This window comes from Mus caroli, chromosome 8 (assembly GCF_900094665.2).
Source record: "Mus caroli chromosome 8, CAROLI_EIJ_v1.1, whole genome shotgun sequence".
Lineage (NCBI taxonomy): Eukaryota > Metazoa > Chordata > Mammalia > Rodentia > Muridae > Mus > Mus caroli.
The window spans coordinates 116556527-116569593 of NC_034577.1; the positions used below are offsets into that span (position 1 = coordinate 116556527).

The 13067-nt window shown below is 49.2% G+C and overlaps 1 protein-coding gene across 2 annotated transcripts in view; it reads right to left on the reverse strand.

Moving 5' to 3' along the window:
- Positions 1-791: 791 nt before the first annotated feature.
- Sipa1l2 (signal induced proliferation associated 1 like 2) overlaps positions 792-13067 on the reverse strand; it is a 151248-nt gene continuing 138972 nt past the window's right edge. Inside the window, exons 19-22 of one of the 2 annotated variants that reach the window (XM_029480755.1) lie at positions 5609-5662; positions 4998-5121; positions 4294-4375; positions 792-2022 (exon numbers count right to left, since the gene is read on the reverse strand). In XM_029480755.1, coding sequence (XP_029336615.1) covers positions 1876-2022; positions 4294-4375; positions 4998-5121; positions 5609-5662 — 407 coding nt within the window. In that variant the 3' untranslated portion in view covers positions 792-1875. The remainder of the gene's footprint in view (positions 2023-4293; positions 4376-4997; positions 5122-5608; positions 5663-13067) is intronic. The other variant, XM_029480756.1, reaches the window with a different exon arrangement.

Here is a 13067-nt window from a genome sequence, read left to right on the forward strand (position 1 = left end):
GATGACTCTACTCTGGTCTTAGACACATGGGGGAAGACTTAACAACCTCAAGAAGACAATGCTGTCTTGGGCCACGGTGATGCATAAAGTTGGGACGGCTCTCCAGCTGTTTTCGTCTGGAGCCTTTATTTTCTCTAAGGCACGCTGGCTCACCCGACCTGCTTGGCTGCACTCTAAAGATCATACCTGCTCTAGATCAAAGACTTGGATCAGTTGTGCCCCAGGTCCTGGTGAGACACATGGCTGTCATGGCTAAGCTTTCAAACATGTGGTTCCGGCTAAGTTTCTGCTACTGTTTTGTCTGTCGTACAACTTCCTCACAAACAACTCTGAATTCCTGGAGTAAACACCAACTTAGAAGTTGGATGTGGTGGCGCGGATCTGTAAGTCCAGGTCTCGGGTGCTAAGGCAGGAAGACTGAGTTCAGGCAAACCTGGGCTCTGTGTGTGTGTGTGTGTGTGTGTGTGTGTGTGTACACACACACATAGTGAGCCCTGGCTTAAAACCAACTGACTAATGAGGAAGCTTGAGCAAGATTTCACCCCAAGTCGAAGTTTATCTGCTTATACAATGGGAAACACCGGAGCCTTCTGAGGACAGACACGCTCGGGGTCAAGGGGACCTGAAGCTGAGAGAGTCGTGTATGTGACATGTAGTAGTGAATCCCTAGCCCTCTGAACCAGCAGGAGGCTAAGAGGTGGCTAGACAGTTCTGAACATGGACCAGGGTCCGAAATGAGCCCACAGGGATGACCGACATGTCACAGTCCACACAGACAGGCAATACTGCTTCTGATGTTGACTTCTTTTGAACATTTATTAAAAAAGCAAAATGTATGTTCATCTCAAATATAACAGTTAAAAATGGAGAAGCAATACAAACAACGTGTTAGCCAGCAGCATCCGATCCTCAGCTCGACCACCTGCTTCAGTCAGGTCCAGGTGAGCTCAGTCACTGCCTGCCTGCCTCCCGCCTTACAGCTAGCGCAGGTGAAACAAAAATCATATAAAATTAACAAGTTAGGGTTAAATAAGCTTAAATAAGAGTGTTAAATACAAGACACTTTATCAGAGGTTCTGTACAAAGATAAACAGATCTGGTGTTGGACACAGGATCCTGCTGGCACTCAGCATCGGGGGCTCTATCGGGGAGGGTAGACTGACTGACTGACTGCAGCAGAGCAATACAAGAAAGCAAACTACGCGCGCGGGAGTGACTACCGACAGGTCCAGCCGTTCACAAGGCATATGCATCTCTTTTAAAAAAAATTCAGAACACTGTTAATATTCAGGCACCGTTTGTTCCTGCAAATAAATACGTCTCTACAGCAACAGCGTTCATGCTAGTGTTAACTTCAGGGCCTGTCTCTGACAGAGCTCTGCAGACCGCCTACTGCGCGCCCTTCTTATTGCTATGATAATGCAGCTGTGGAAATAAAACTACTGTACATCCAAAAAATAGAGCACCTTTAACATTAAAGTACATGTCTGATTCTCTGCCTCCATAGTTATTTTACAACCCTACAGTCCTGCCATAGTACACTGGCTTAGCATCTCTGCAGGTCACCTGCTTAGGTTCTCTCCCCACAGGAAGCCGAGACCTGAGCATCGTCAGGGAAACCACTCGGCTACAGGCTATGTCAGCATCCACCAGCAGTTACATTCATCTCCTGCTGCAGCTATGCGGGAGTCCAGGCCCCTGACCTGCCTGCTGGGGTGAGTAAAGACACAGACAGACAGTGAGACATCTACCTACAGGTGATGGAAAGCACATGTAAAAACTGCATTGCTGACTTGGAAGGGACCACGGGTAGGCAGGGTGGCAGGCAGGCAGGCCAACCAGCCCGTGGTCCCTCGGTGAGGAGCAGCAAGCTGATCAGGCCTTCTTGTCAATGGTGCTAAAAAACCACTCTGTGAACTTGCGCAGCTGGGCTGTGGCCGTCTGTGACTCTTCCTGCAGCCGCATGTTGTCCTGCCTCAGGTGCTGGACCTCAGCCTGCAGCACCGCCTTGTCCTGCTTCTCCTGTGTGGACCGGAGACAGATGGTGTTAGAGGGCAGCTGGCCACCTGCCCCCCTGAGCTGCATGAGGGCCCCTGGGTTTTGCTGCTCACAGACCCTGGAGTCACTCTAGCCTCCTGGCTCCCTCTGTTCCTAAGAAGGAGCAGAGCCACTGTGCAGGAAGGCTATCAATCAGAAGCTTTACTGCTCCATGCCACCTGGAAGAGAGGCAGCTAGGTTGGCAGAACCCTCCTGATTTTCAGGCTGTCTCCAGATGCCTTCTTCTCTGCCTGAGACTGGCACCAGTGTGGCAGCTGCGATGCTAATTCTGGGACAATTGCTCGGCCTCACGCCATCCTTCTGGTGCTGGTGGAGCCCCACACTGGCCTTCAAAGTTAGCCTCTCAAGACTACACACTAGGACTTTCCAAGTAACTGCTTTAGGCGCTTCTACCATGAGAACTACATGACAAGCTTCAGCTCTCCAGAGCTGAGGGGCAGAACAGTCATAACAGTCACTGTTCCTGCTGTGCTACTCAGCGGGTGAGCAGCTGAACTACTGGGAGCTCCTCACCTCCTCAGGGTGTCTACTTCCATCCTTCAACAGCCTACGGTTCATCCCCTAACTCTTTACCCTGTCCATGTGCCCTGTCTCTAAGAACTCCTCACCACTAATGGACAACTCTAGAGCCCGGTTCCTCTTCTCTCTCCAACCCACAGCGCACTACACTTCAGCACTGATGCCACAGCACCTTCTAGAGCAGTGTCACATGTTTTACTTTCTGACTCACTTCAGAGGAAGTTTCCTGGTGCCCACCCCTCCACTGTCTTCTAAGCCCACCTGGATGATCACCTCCCACCCCCAGCTATTCCTGTTGCCAGGTCTTCTTTGCCAAGTGCTCCTGCAAGGAAGGAGCTGTGCTGGTGTATACCTGCTCAGGCAGCTCACACTGTTTCCTGATGGACTCAACAGGGAGTGCATCACATCACCCCTGATGTCCTCACACCCCAGGGGGCCTCGTATCTCAATTGCTCTCTTGATTTCTTATCTAGACCAAGTTAGTTAAACTCAACTGCCTCAGTGTCCTCATCTGCGAAGGAGATAAAGAGGTGAGCTGTGTCTGCTTGCCTGGGGCTCTGCTGGGTTAGAACAAAGTCCCAGGGCCAGGGAAACTTCCTAGCTCAGGCAGACTTGGGTAGGAGGTCCCTGGAGCTGGCTCATGCATGTGTATGGAGCAGGCATACACACACACACACACACACACACACACACACACTGCTCTATCAGGATCACCTTAACATGAAGTGGAGGCAAAGCCTTGTGGGCAGCTCAGCTAAATAGGCCCTGGAAGTTTCCCCTGTCCTTGACCTTAGCTCTAGCTCCTTAGCTGGTGGTGGGAGACAGTGACCATCAGAGGAAAGTGTGTCAACACATGAGTGTGCATGTATACACAGACCCACATGTGTTTAACAAACAGCAAAAGCTGTTCCATCCTAGGTCCTGCAGAGTAGATAAGAACTTTACTCTTGTGTAATTAATTCGCTTCACTAGTTCCTTCTAGCTTGGACCAACCCTATCCNCTTTTTTTTTTTTTTTTTTGGTTTTTCGAGACAGGGTTTCTCTGTGTAGCCCTGACTGTCCTGGAACTCACTCTGTAGACCAGGCTGGCCTCGAACTCAGAAATCCGCCTGCCTCTGCCTCCCGAGTGCTGGGATTAAAGGCGTGTGCCACCATACCCAGCAAACCGTATCCACTTTTACACTACCTATAATTCCTCATCTCCCACAGCCAAACCAAGCCGACACCCCAGGAGGCTTCTGGGGCTCTCTGTGACTCACACTCCACTCTGCCTCCAAGGGCAGCAAAGACACCCAGCACAGTAGGGGCACTGCAGCATCTTGTTCCTCTGGGGAGAAACTGGCACATGAGTATGCACAAGGTGGGAGAGCTGACTGACTGACTGACTGACTGGGCTCTTGGAGATCTTGTCTTTGGGGAGTAACATGCTCCTTTGGGTTGACTTACATGTGGCTGTTGCAAGCAACAACACAGAATCTTACTCTATGTGGAGACTCCAGTTTACAAGGCACAGACACCCTCAGGCGTGTGTACAGGACTCTATGTACCCTCAGGGAAAACCCCACCCCAGCTGCCAGTGAGAAGATGAGAGGAAACTGAGGGAACCTCCTTGGATCCAGGTCTGCTTAGGGTTCTCATCTAACTATCTGCAGGAATTAAAGGGGGCTGGCTGTGGGGAAAGCTTTGTTCTGTCTGTGGACTCCAGCAACCACATACCTTCCGCAGGTCAGTCTGCAGTTGTCGGAGAATCAGCTCTAGCTGGTTAACTTTCCCAGTCAGTGTGGAGGGCGATCGCTCCCTGATAAATGGTACAATAAAGAGAATTTAAGACACCTAAGGTTAGGACATTGCTTGTGTTCATGTTAGTAAACTTTTCACTGAAAATTATATGTGTAAGTTGATGATTTGAGACAAGTTCATAGCTACCACCATGAACTGAGAACCGGTAAGACACTAAAGCTGCTAAGAAAACAAAAAACCAGGCTCATTTAAATGGAGAAGAGGTAGGCCAGAGGTAAGTCCTGGGAGCCACATGTAGACATGATTTTCCTAACTTGCTTTTGTCCTGAAGACAGAACCAGGTTCACCAGCAAGTTACCCATGACTCAGTTCACGGAGCTCATGCATCATGAGTGGGGGTGCATCCCTCATATATTGTCAACTGTAGGCAGGGTCTGGGAAGAACTGTGTGCCCTAGGCAGGTCCTACAGCACGAGTGGCCTGGCTGGCCAAGACTGGATGATGAGGGTCAGTGCCTGGTGCTTTTATAGAAGTTAGGCAGCTGACTGTCTATGCAGTATGATGGTCACTTAGACAAGTGTTATCATTTCTAGTATCTGAGTCAGTCCCACTGCCAGACTCTCTCCAGCCTGGCCCGGGGTCCCTAAGCGTTGGGACAGTGGGAGGGAGGGTCTACATACCCAGGTGTATCCATGAACTCTTTGCCACTGGTGGGATCTACACACAAGGACAGCTCTGGGGCCCCTTCTAGTTCTTGTCCATGCTGGAGGTCGGTCAGGGTACAGAAGGAGGCCACCCTCTGGTCTGGAGATGAGGAGCAGAGAGAAAGGAGGTTGGTGAGAGCCACCAGTTCACGCGACTTTGTAAAGACCAATTTACTGAAAGGAATCTGCTGACCCTCCTCACTATGCCCTGTTTGAAACAAAATGGAGAAACGGAAACTCAGGCAGGCCGGTGGCAATGAAGAAGCATGAGGCTGGGTGCCCTCCACAGGGAGGGTATGGTGCATATACCACAGCTACAGAGCAAGTTGGCTTTCTTCTTTCCACACTCCGAGGAATCTAAAGCTCCTGGCTGTGTGTGGTTTAGCAAGCTGGATGACGTGGCTGGTGACAACCATGGAGATGGACCCTGCTGCAAGCTCCCATGAGCTCGAGAACATTCCCGAGACAGGACAGCCAGGGCACACGTCCCTGTGCACCCCCAACACAGTATGTGGACCACCATGCAGGCGTGCAGACGTATGGAATACAAAACAGGCTACAAAACAGCAAGAACGCGTGTCAATCACCTAGGTAGGAGGCGTGGTGACAGAGAAGCCCGAGTTCTTCATCTGAGTCAAGACCTGAAATAAGATTGAGAATTCTCCTGTGAACAGGAAGCTCTCTCTGACCTTGAGGATCTCAGGGACCCTTCTAAGGCTTGAAATATGGGGTTGTGTGAGTACAGCATGCATAGAGTGCTGGTACATGTTTGAATAGGTGTGTGTTCTCTTGTCTCTGAATGTGTAAAAGACACAGCCAGGTATTAAATAGTGTCACATACCACGGTGAGGTAACATTTCATGTGTCCTACTTAGAAGTCAGGTGGTAGTGTCTGACACAATGGATCAACCACAGATGCCATCATTTCAGACTGACAGAAATGATCCATGCTTTGAATTTAAGAACAGTGGTGGTGACAGCAGCCAGCTGGGGCCTCTCACTAGAAACTGCAGGAAGCTCAGAGGTCCCAGCAATGCCAGCAGCAATAGCCACAAGCAGGTAAGACTCAGGACCTCCTACCACAAGCATTATGAACTTGGCATTCACTGTTTCCAGGAAGTTGGATTGGAAAGAAAAGGAAAAAGGAGCAGCCCAGCCACTTGGGGATGAACTCTGACCCAGAACTCAGGCTGGCCAGCAGCACTGTACAGTAGCCAGAAAGCACCTTGTGGCTACAGAGCATCGCCCTGCCCCTGGACTGAGTGCGTGTACGCATTTGCGGCTGGGAAGGGGGGCGGGGGGGGGGGGGAATGTGATCTGCCATCGAGTACTGAGGAGGCCCTCCCTTCTCACAGGGACTGATTAATGGGGAGGAGCAGTACCCAGGCGCACTGGGAGCTCTGTCTCCTGCTGGCTGCTGTTCAGGCCTCTTAATGAGGTGACCTGCCTGTTCGGTTGATGTAGGGTCACATACTACCAGTTAATTAAAAAGGGTAGCAGTGCTGAGGCTGCCAGGAGCACATGATGGAAAGTCACTGCAGCCACACAGCGCTGAAGGCACAGAAGCTCATGGTGCCCTGGGCCCATCCAGTGACTTGTCACATCAGGGCTTGCCAACTGCACAGCCCCCCACCTAACACCTGCCACGGGCATGCAGGTCCTTTAACTGACCTTCTCTGACACTCGATGTAATCTACACATGACAGAGATCCTGTACCCACTCAGCCCAACAGGGAGCTGCATGACCCACGTAGCACTTGATCCTCAGCTGCAGGCACATGGTGCAGTAACCTGCAGTAATGAGCCATGTACTTGGACCATGACCACATCTGCAGGCTTGCTCAGCAGCTAAGGCACCAACTCTTAGAACCACACCAGTGCTCCTGACATTCTAATGATGAACAGGAGCCACGAACTCCAGGACCTGTGTGCACGTGCATGCTCATGTGTATGTAGGTGTGTGTGCAGACCAGAGGTCCACTCTGGCTATTATTATTCCTTAGGATGCTGTCAATCTTGTTTTTAAAACAGGGCCTCTCACTGGCCTGGACCACTCACTGACTGGGGTGAGCTAGCTGGCTGGAGAGACCCAAGGCTGAGAGCCTCTGCTCTCCTGGCACGGAGATTACCGTGCCTTGTGCGGCACTGATCAGAGTGACCGTGGGTGACTTTTCACATAGGTCCTCATGTTTGTGCACCTAGCCTTTACTGACTGAGCCCTCTCCCCAGCCCTTTACTGCTAGGACTTTTAAGGAAACCCCACTTTCCCTCCCTGCCTCAGTCTGACCCACAGCCAGAATCTTCTACTTGGCTTTGATCCTGTTCATGAGGCCACATCCTGTTACACCTGGGTTTAAGTGACCACACTATTCATACATTATCAGAAATGCATGTGACACACTGCTTACAGGATACCGCAGCCCGGCCACAAAGAGCACTGTGGTTCCCTATTATCATCACAGGGCTGATGAAAGTACAGGCAGCACCTGGGGAGAGGGTCCCAAAGCTCGGCAGATTCCAAAGGCAGTTTCTAAGGGAGCTGTGTTGCTCCTGAACCATTGGAAAGTAGAAGCATTATTAAGACAATGACTCTATATAAACACATCTCAAGCAGCAAACGATAAATTGGGCACCACATGGTGGACGGCTAAAGGATCTTGCCGTGTTAGGCAAATCTACAGTTCTGTTGAGGAACTCTGACAGGCAAAGGGCATTATCACATTCCACACCAAACAGAATGGGAAATAATAAACTCAAGCTTGAATGGGACCCAGCCAGGTCTTAAAGGACTTCACTGGCCCAGGCTGACAGCATTAGCACCCAGATCACCCTCTCCTAGACCAAGGACATGGCTCCATTCTGACACTGTGCCTTTCGGGTTACAATCTGGTCACTTATCTACTGATTCATTTTAACTGTGCTATATTATTTTATGTTGAATAACTGGCTATCATTCAGTTCTTAGGAGTGAAATTTCAGGTTTGGGGAGGGGATGTGGGACATTTTTCTGGTCTGGCTATGAACTGTCACCGTGCTTGAATGAGAAGATGGGTTGTTTTATAATCCACAGAGCGACACTGGCTTCCAGTGTCCTTTGTGGCTTCCTGGAGCAGCAGCAGCATTCCCCACAGCGAGCAGGCCAGCTTAGTGACTGGGTGTATTCTTCATCTTTTGCACAGTTAGTTACCGTGTGTCTTTTTCAGTGTGCCACACGCACACACCCCAGTTGTTTAGCACAGAGGTGGCATCTTCTGATGCTCATTTTCCCACTGGACACACCCTGGCTTTCACTACCACGTTCATTATAAGCCTTTCTCCACAGTTCACATGTCCCTTTTAAAACTTACTCTTTCAGGTTCATGAAATGTTTAATACTTACAGATGTTTTTACCTGGCCATTTTATATTTCATGTTTTCCCATTATTCTGTAATTCAAGCTTCCAAATGGTGATATTGATTATTATTCACTTTTATAAAGTTGACTTTTCTAGTTTCTAAATCTAAATGGTGTATATAAATTGCATTCTCATTTAGTGTTAAATACATTCTGATGCTTATATTCTTTATTTTTTTCAAAAGGACTTATTCTATTTTTGAATCATTATTATGCTATTTTAATTATTATTGATTTATAATAGGTTTCTTGTTGAATACTGTTCATCTTTTTTTAAATGGGTGCAATTAAGTTCTTAGCATATCTTTAGATAGCTGTATTGAAACTGCACTTATCTCAAATTAATTCAAAAAGGACTGTCATTTTTACCACAGAGGATTCTATCCATTCCTGTCCTTGTCTATATTAAGACTCTACAGTTAACAGTGGCTCCATTTTCTCACTGTGATTCTGAGGATGGCTTGATTTACAAAGAACACATAGCTGGATCTAGCTGATTGGCTTAAGCTGTCCTTCATGGCTGCTCCAGTGACTGTCTATAGGATCTGAGTCAACCAGACCTTCCTCTGCTGTGTGAACATGCCACCCCACCATGAGGTATTGGCATCAGCCCCAGCCTTGTATCTGACTGTCCTTGTGTCCCGAATGACCCACAAGGATGGCTGGTATCACAGCCTGGGACGTCTCAGATCAGACAACAAGCCCTCACAGAACTGCCGTTATCATTCCATCACATACAACAAAGTGCCACGACCCCAATGGGTGCAGAGTTCGGCCAGGGTACAGCTTATTCCAGACATGCACAAGAGTGGGGTCTTCTGGATGAGCTGGACACAGCCAAGCTCCATGCGTGCACCCTGTTGGCCTATGAAGCAGGAGAACCAACCACGCGGCTGAGCTGGAGGGCACAGAGTGCTGATGGCGGCAGCCATGCATTTCGGGATGGCTTGTTATATAAAAATAGTAGCTAAAAAAATCAGGAATACTTTGAAAAGTTGCTCATCTAGTTAATTTTCGGTTTATGTTTGTTTGTATTTTGAGACAGGGTCTCCTCTATGTAGCCTGGGGCATCCTGGAACTTGATTTTCTGAGTGCTGGGATTAAAAGCATGTGCCACCACTACATGGCAATATTAGAATCTTTAATAATTTCCATTTGATCCTACTAGGTATATAAGCATGACGGCAGTCTTAAGCCACTGGAATTCAACGCCCCCCCTTTCCACATGACACTGTTGATGTGTTAGGGACCCCAATGCAAACAGTAAAGGATGTGGGTTCAGGGGGTTCCTGTTGTGGTCTGCATGTGTGCTCTCCATAAGCTCATCGGTTTGAACATTTGATCCCACTACTAGGGAAGGTTGTAGAACCTTTAGGAGATGGAGCCTTGCTGGAAGACGAGAGTGTCTGAGGGCCCTGGGACTCTAGCACCTGGTCCTGCAACCAGCTCCTGTGGGGCAGTGACTGTGCCTAGAGACCTGGTAGAGCTGAGCGGGTTGGAAGCTGGAGAACCCAGAGAGGACGGTAGGAGCTTCACCTGCTGCCAACCAGGCCCCTGTCACATGACCACACTCCTTACATAGGACGGTGACCTATGGTCACTTAGATCGGGACAGAGTTCTCCATGCTGATGAGGTACCTAGAGACCCTGAGGGCTCAGCCAGTGAGCTTCCCTTCCCCGACACCCCTTCCTACAAAAGGTATCTAATCTCTGGTCCACCCCGAGGAGTCGGTATGCACCCATTTTCTCCGGTGAACAATCCATGAACAGTGTGGAACCAAGGACTGTCTCTCTTATCAAGAACTGCTGTGGGAAGCATGGAGGAAGCCTTTGTCTACAGAGTCGTGCCGTCTCAAGTCTCCCGCAGAAGGCCCCTCCATGCTCCCAGACAGTAGCTGCCAAGGTAAGGACAATTGCCAATGAGCTAAGCCCGAGTTTCCCATCCTCCCTGGCCCTGATCCAACTCTGTTCCCAATTCCCTGAGACCCAGCAGCGTCTGGAAGCCCAGGAGTTAAGAAACCCCTGGCCCCAGCTCCTCATCCAAGGCCTGTGGACCCCAACCCTCCCTTTCAACTCCTCTGTGTGGTTTCCAGTGGTGACTGAATGCCTTGGAGTCAGGGAACCCCAGCTTTGGCCTCCCTCCTCTTAGGCTGCGTTTTCCCACCCCCCAGCAGTGTCTTGGTGCTTCCCTCACAGAGAGAAATGCAGAGCCACACCACATCCAGGTCCTAGTCTTGTGTCCTGTGTGTGGACGTAATGGCATCAACCAGCTTCCAATGCTGTGGGCAACCACACCATGCCTTTGCGGATGGTCTGAATATGTTTGGCACAGGGAGTGGCATTATTATGAGGTGTGGCCTTGTTGGAGTAGGTATGCCACCGAGGGGGTGGGCTTTAAGACTATGGAAGCCAGTCTTCTCCTAGCAGCCTTCAGATGAAGATATAGAACTCTCAGCTCCTCCTGCACTAGGCCTGCCTGCATGCTGCCATGTTCCCACCTTTATAGTAATGGACTGAACCTCTGAACCTGTGAGCCAGCCCCAAGTCAACCTTGTCCTTTATAGGAGCTGCCTTGGTCCATGGTGTCTGTTCACAGCAATGCAAACCCTTCCGTGCACTGGGGACTATTCTCTTAGGAACTGTGAGTTGGAGTTCATGCTTCTCCCTCACATTGCTCTGTCAGGGCATCTTATTCAGCAATGAGAAAGAAACCAAGGCAGCTCCTTGTTTAACTTCTGAGGAAAACCCTGCTCATCAGCATATTCCCAACTGCATCCTGTAGACTATCTGGGAATAAGGCTACATCCTCCACAAGACTGTGTTAGGATCTCTCAAGTCTTATCTCTTATTGGAAATCGGTCCCAATTCCATTAGATATACTTTTAAGAAATTAGGATAATCACTCTTAATTACTTCACCTACTATAACTTACTATAATTAAAGCTTTTCTATTATTAACCTAGTTAAACTCTCGACTGTAACAATGAATAATCCCCATCCACTACAGCAGTTCACTATGCTTTCTCACTGCAATCTTACAGACCCAGGCTGTCTAAATGGGGCTCTCTTTTTAAGAGATTTGAAAAAGAATTCTATTACATAAGAAAGCTGCCGCTAGATTTCAGGAAAGCCTTGCACAAGGGCACCATTATTCTTTGAAACTGAAAACAACTCACTGAGCTTGGTAGTTCTGAGTGACACTTGGTTTTGGAACATTCTCGGTGGCTTTTCAGTGACCTCCACACTTTGCCCTTTGTTCTTCATCCCCTATTGTGTCTTGTAATAAATACTCAATTATGTCACCATGAAATTTATTCCTATGCAGCGGACATCCCTCAATAACTTCTTTTAGTGTCACCCAGAGAACAGGCAATGAGAAAGTGTGAAGGAATGAGGGGAGGGGTGGGGTGGGGAGAGGAGAGGCGGCACCTCGTTGTCAGTGCAAATGGAGCCAGCCTGGCAGAGGCCTCAGAACAGGGCCAGGTGCATGGCTCCCACCATTCCAAAGACAGCTCAACAAGCACTGTGTTGAGGGAGAGCCCCACCAGAAGTCAGCTAGGGCATGGGCAGAGGAGGTCATTAGCTAGGGACTTTCTGAGTTGTCATCTATAGATTGTCTGGTGACAGGTTCCCTTTAGTCTTGAAGCTAATTCCTGGCACTGGGGAACTGTGTCTGAGTTTCCTAGGGAGAGCTCTGTTTCTTGTGGTACTAGATATGGGATCCAAGCCCTGTGCTTTCTGAGTCAGGATCTCCTCCTGCTGCCCAGGCAGGCACCGAGGCTGCGCTTCACCTCCTGCTTAGGTTTTAAGTAGGGGGATGACAGGCATGGGCAAGGTATGCATTCTGCAGGGGACAGCAAGACCCCAACCATGACATGGTCTCATGACACAAGCCCAAGAGAGGCCTTACAGAACCTGTGACTTCTCCAGGGGATGGCAATCTGCTATAGCCCCAGGAGCCTCCTCTCTCATATTAACTCCATCTTGCTCTGTTTGTACCACTTGGGAACATGTCTGCCAAATGCCAGTCAGCATCCAAAGACACACTCCACTGCTCTGTCTACACAACACTCTACTGCTCTGTCTACACAGTGCACGGATGCCTTATTTGCTGCTGTATTTTAAAACGGATTTCTTTTACTTCATTCCTTCTTTAGCAAGCTCCTGGACCCGCCTATTTCAGCTCCCCACAACAAGGCTGGGTTATAGGCATGCAGTCAGTGTTTAGCTTTGATGTAGTGCTGGGATTCAAACTCAGAAAGTGCTGTTACCCACCAGACAGTCTCCCCAGCCCCTCTGCAGTCCTTAATTCTTCTCAGCCAGTTATCAGAGTAATAGATCACACATCTCCAAAGTTCAGACCTCAAGTTTCATCTCTAGTTTCTTGAATTGTCTCACTGCCTGTGGTCAGCAAGCCCAGGAACACATTCCTCTCTGGAGGGTGCTCATGGACTGGTGAGTTATCCGGTGATCTCAGTAACACACAGTTGTAATGGGGTGGTGAATCTGGTGCCTTGGCTGTACTCTTGAATAACTAACATGACAGCATCTAAGCACCCAGGCTTTAGCTCAGTGAAGATGAACATGATCTTTCTGGTGATGAATGAGGCACATCAACGGGACACACGACTGCCAGGGCGGGATTCTTGCTT